The sequence below is a fragment of the Triticum aestivum genome, chromosome 6B (assembly GCF_018294505.1).
Source record: "Triticum aestivum cultivar Chinese Spring chromosome 6B, IWGSC CS RefSeq v2.1, whole genome shotgun sequence".
NCBI lineage: Eukaryota > Viridiplantae > Streptophyta > Magnoliopsida > Poales > Poaceae > Triticum > Triticum aestivum.
Window position 1 is genome coordinate 481,373,944 of NC_057810.1, and position 2,300 is coordinate 481,376,243.

Here is a 2,300-nt window from a genome sequence, read left to right on the forward strand (position 1 = left end):
ACTGCTCTACGTTTTTCGGGTCAAAAAAATAGTTGGGGGGTCCATACACCCTAGTAAACCACCAAGTAGGTCCGACAATGAAGCTAACCTGAGTTGTGACCACATAGCAAGTGATGTGGAAATTGGATAACATCACCCTAGAGAACTTCCAAGCAAGAATGATGCCACCACAAGTGCCATCCACATAAAGATGATAGAACTCATCAAACGCGAGGCCAACGCATTGCTTGATAATATGGAGTGAAGGGTTTTGCAACTTGCCTTCCTGGAGACAGACAACCACCCAGTATGCAACCACCAAGCCTGAAAGGAAAACCAATTGCATTATAGATGCATCCTCTAGCGTTCCACACAAGAATCACCGCGTTTAGTTCAACCATAGAAATAGCCTAGCCGACCAGCCACGCACACCCTAGAAAGTGGTGATCATCCGGGAGTCATGAAGTTTGAAAATCGACAAAGTCACCAAAAATGTGTCACTATAGATGAGAAAGTATCCTCCCAAAGTGTACTCTGTCTTAGTGGCGTGTTTAAACCTGAAATTTAATCTTTCATGAGCCGAGCTGGCACAACCATCATCCTAATCATCCGACCATAAGTTGGATCTCATTTTCCCACAATATAGAATTCACATATACTCCCTCCGTAATATACTCCCTCTGTATTTCTTTACAGAGGGAGTACTTGGTATAATGGTATATTTTAGTGATTTAAATGCTCTTATATTTTTTTACAGAGGGAGTACTTGGTATAATGATATTTCTCATTTTAGCAAGGCATACGTGAACCAATATGTCTTTTCCTTTAAAAAAGTTCATGTATGCCTGGGTATAATGGTATTTCTCATTTTAGCAAGGCATACATGAACCAGTATGTCTTTTCCTTTTAAAACAAGTTCATTTATGCCTTGCTAAAATTGTATTTATGTGTTCAAGTACATAATTCAACTGTATCCTGTCCAAAAATTTAAGGCATCTGCAGAGCAATCAGTTCTCGTCATTTTTACCAAGAAAATAAATAATTTTCATTCAGACCAAGTTCCTCGGTCCTACAAACAGAAATTGCAATAGGCACATCTGTAAATTCCAATCGGAACATGCTCTCATCAAAAAAATGGTGGAGCAGAGGTTCTCGGCTGCGCGCGCTCCAACAAGACGTTGCGGCAGGAAGCCCACAAGACGTTCACTTTTAGCTATTGCCATCACAACTGGGACGAGATGACCTGCTGCATGTACTTGCAGCACCTCTGGTAGCTCACGAAGCCCATGAACCAGAACTCGAACCCGTCCACGGTGGCCATGTGTATGTACTTCTGCTCTGGGTTGTCGGCGTTCTCGCTCGGCTGCACCCCCTTGATCCTCCCCAGCGGCACCACCACCTTGTACGGCACCCGAGCGACGTCGCCGGCGGGCGAGGTGACGGTGAGGGACCGGTCGCTGCGGAAGGCGATCTTCCTGGTGGAGACGAAGAGCATCCCGGCGATGGGCCCGCTGGTGGTGTAGAGGTAGCACTGCAGCGCCTTCACCAGCCGCTCGCCCTTCTCGGCCGAGAAGGCCTGCCGGAACACCCGCTCCACGCCGCCAGCCTGCAGGATCCTCGCGCCCAGGCTAAGCTTCCCCTTCACCGTCTCCGACAGCTTCGGCCCCAAGGTCACTGCACGCACGAACAGGAACGCCACATACTCGTCAGCACACTGCCCGTTTTCCATTTGGAATGTAGTATTCGAGTTTGTGGTTTGCGAACGCCGACTCACCGTGGTCTCTGAAGCCCTGAGCCCGTCTGCCCAGCTTGTTCACCCAATGGATCACCTGACCCTTGCTACTGTGTTTGTAGCCGAAGGACGCGTAGGGGCTCGGGTGGGTCAACGAGACGGCGAGGCGGTCACCGTCCTTCTTGGCCGCCCCGGCGCCCCTGGTGGTCGCCTCCTCTAAGGCGTACGCCTTGGAGGTCACAGGCACTCCGATCACATGGCCGCAGCTCGACTTCCTCATGGTCAATTCTCTGTGTGCGTGCGTGTGAGAGAGGGAGGAGAGGGAGAGAGGGGGAGGGGTAGACTGAGCGGCAGAGGCCCGTTTTATAGGGTGCGGGGGGTGATGAAATCTGGAGCGAAAGTCTCGCAGGGGATTCGCGTCGAGTCAGCACCGGCTCATCGGCGCCGGAAAAGCAGAGGTTCACGTTCGCCAAAAGGGGCGGGCGGGCTTTAACGTGGGGCTGTGTCATCCGCCCCGATCGTGCGCGCGCCAGGGGAGGGGAGGGGAGGGGAGGAGTCACGTACGCGGTCGATCGGGCGGCCAACCGCC

At 51.6% G+C, this 2,300-nt stretch overlaps 1 protein-coding gene across 1 annotated transcript; it reads right to left on the bottom strand.

The window, feature by feature from the left end:
• Positions 1 to 976: 976 nt before the first annotated feature.
• Positions 977 to 2,066, bottom strand: LOC123134268 (putative GEM-like protein 8). The gene is made up of 2 exons (XM_044553540.1): positions 1,754 to 2,066; positions 977 to 1,653 (listed from the first exon to the last, which is right to left on the bottom strand). Exons 1-2 carry the CDS (start codon positions 1,989 to 1,991, stop codon positions 1,202 to 1,204), a joined length of 690 nt encoding a protein of 229 aa, XP_044409475.1. The 5' UTR covers positions 1,992 to 2,066; the 3' UTR covers positions 977 to 1,201.
• Between the last annotated feature and the right edge of the window lie 234 nt (positions 2,067 to 2,300).

Bases quoted from the DNA above. Each gene is read 5' to 3' on its own strand.
- LOC123134268 (XM_044553540.1), bottom strand. From the start codon at position 1,991: ATGAGGAAGTCGAGCTGCGGCCATGTGATCGGAGTGCCTGTGACCTCC. The intron at 1,654-1,753 runs GTGAGTCGGCGT...TCGTGCGTGCAG, and splicing joins TCAGGGCTTCAGAGACCACG to TGACCTTGGGGCCGAAGCTG.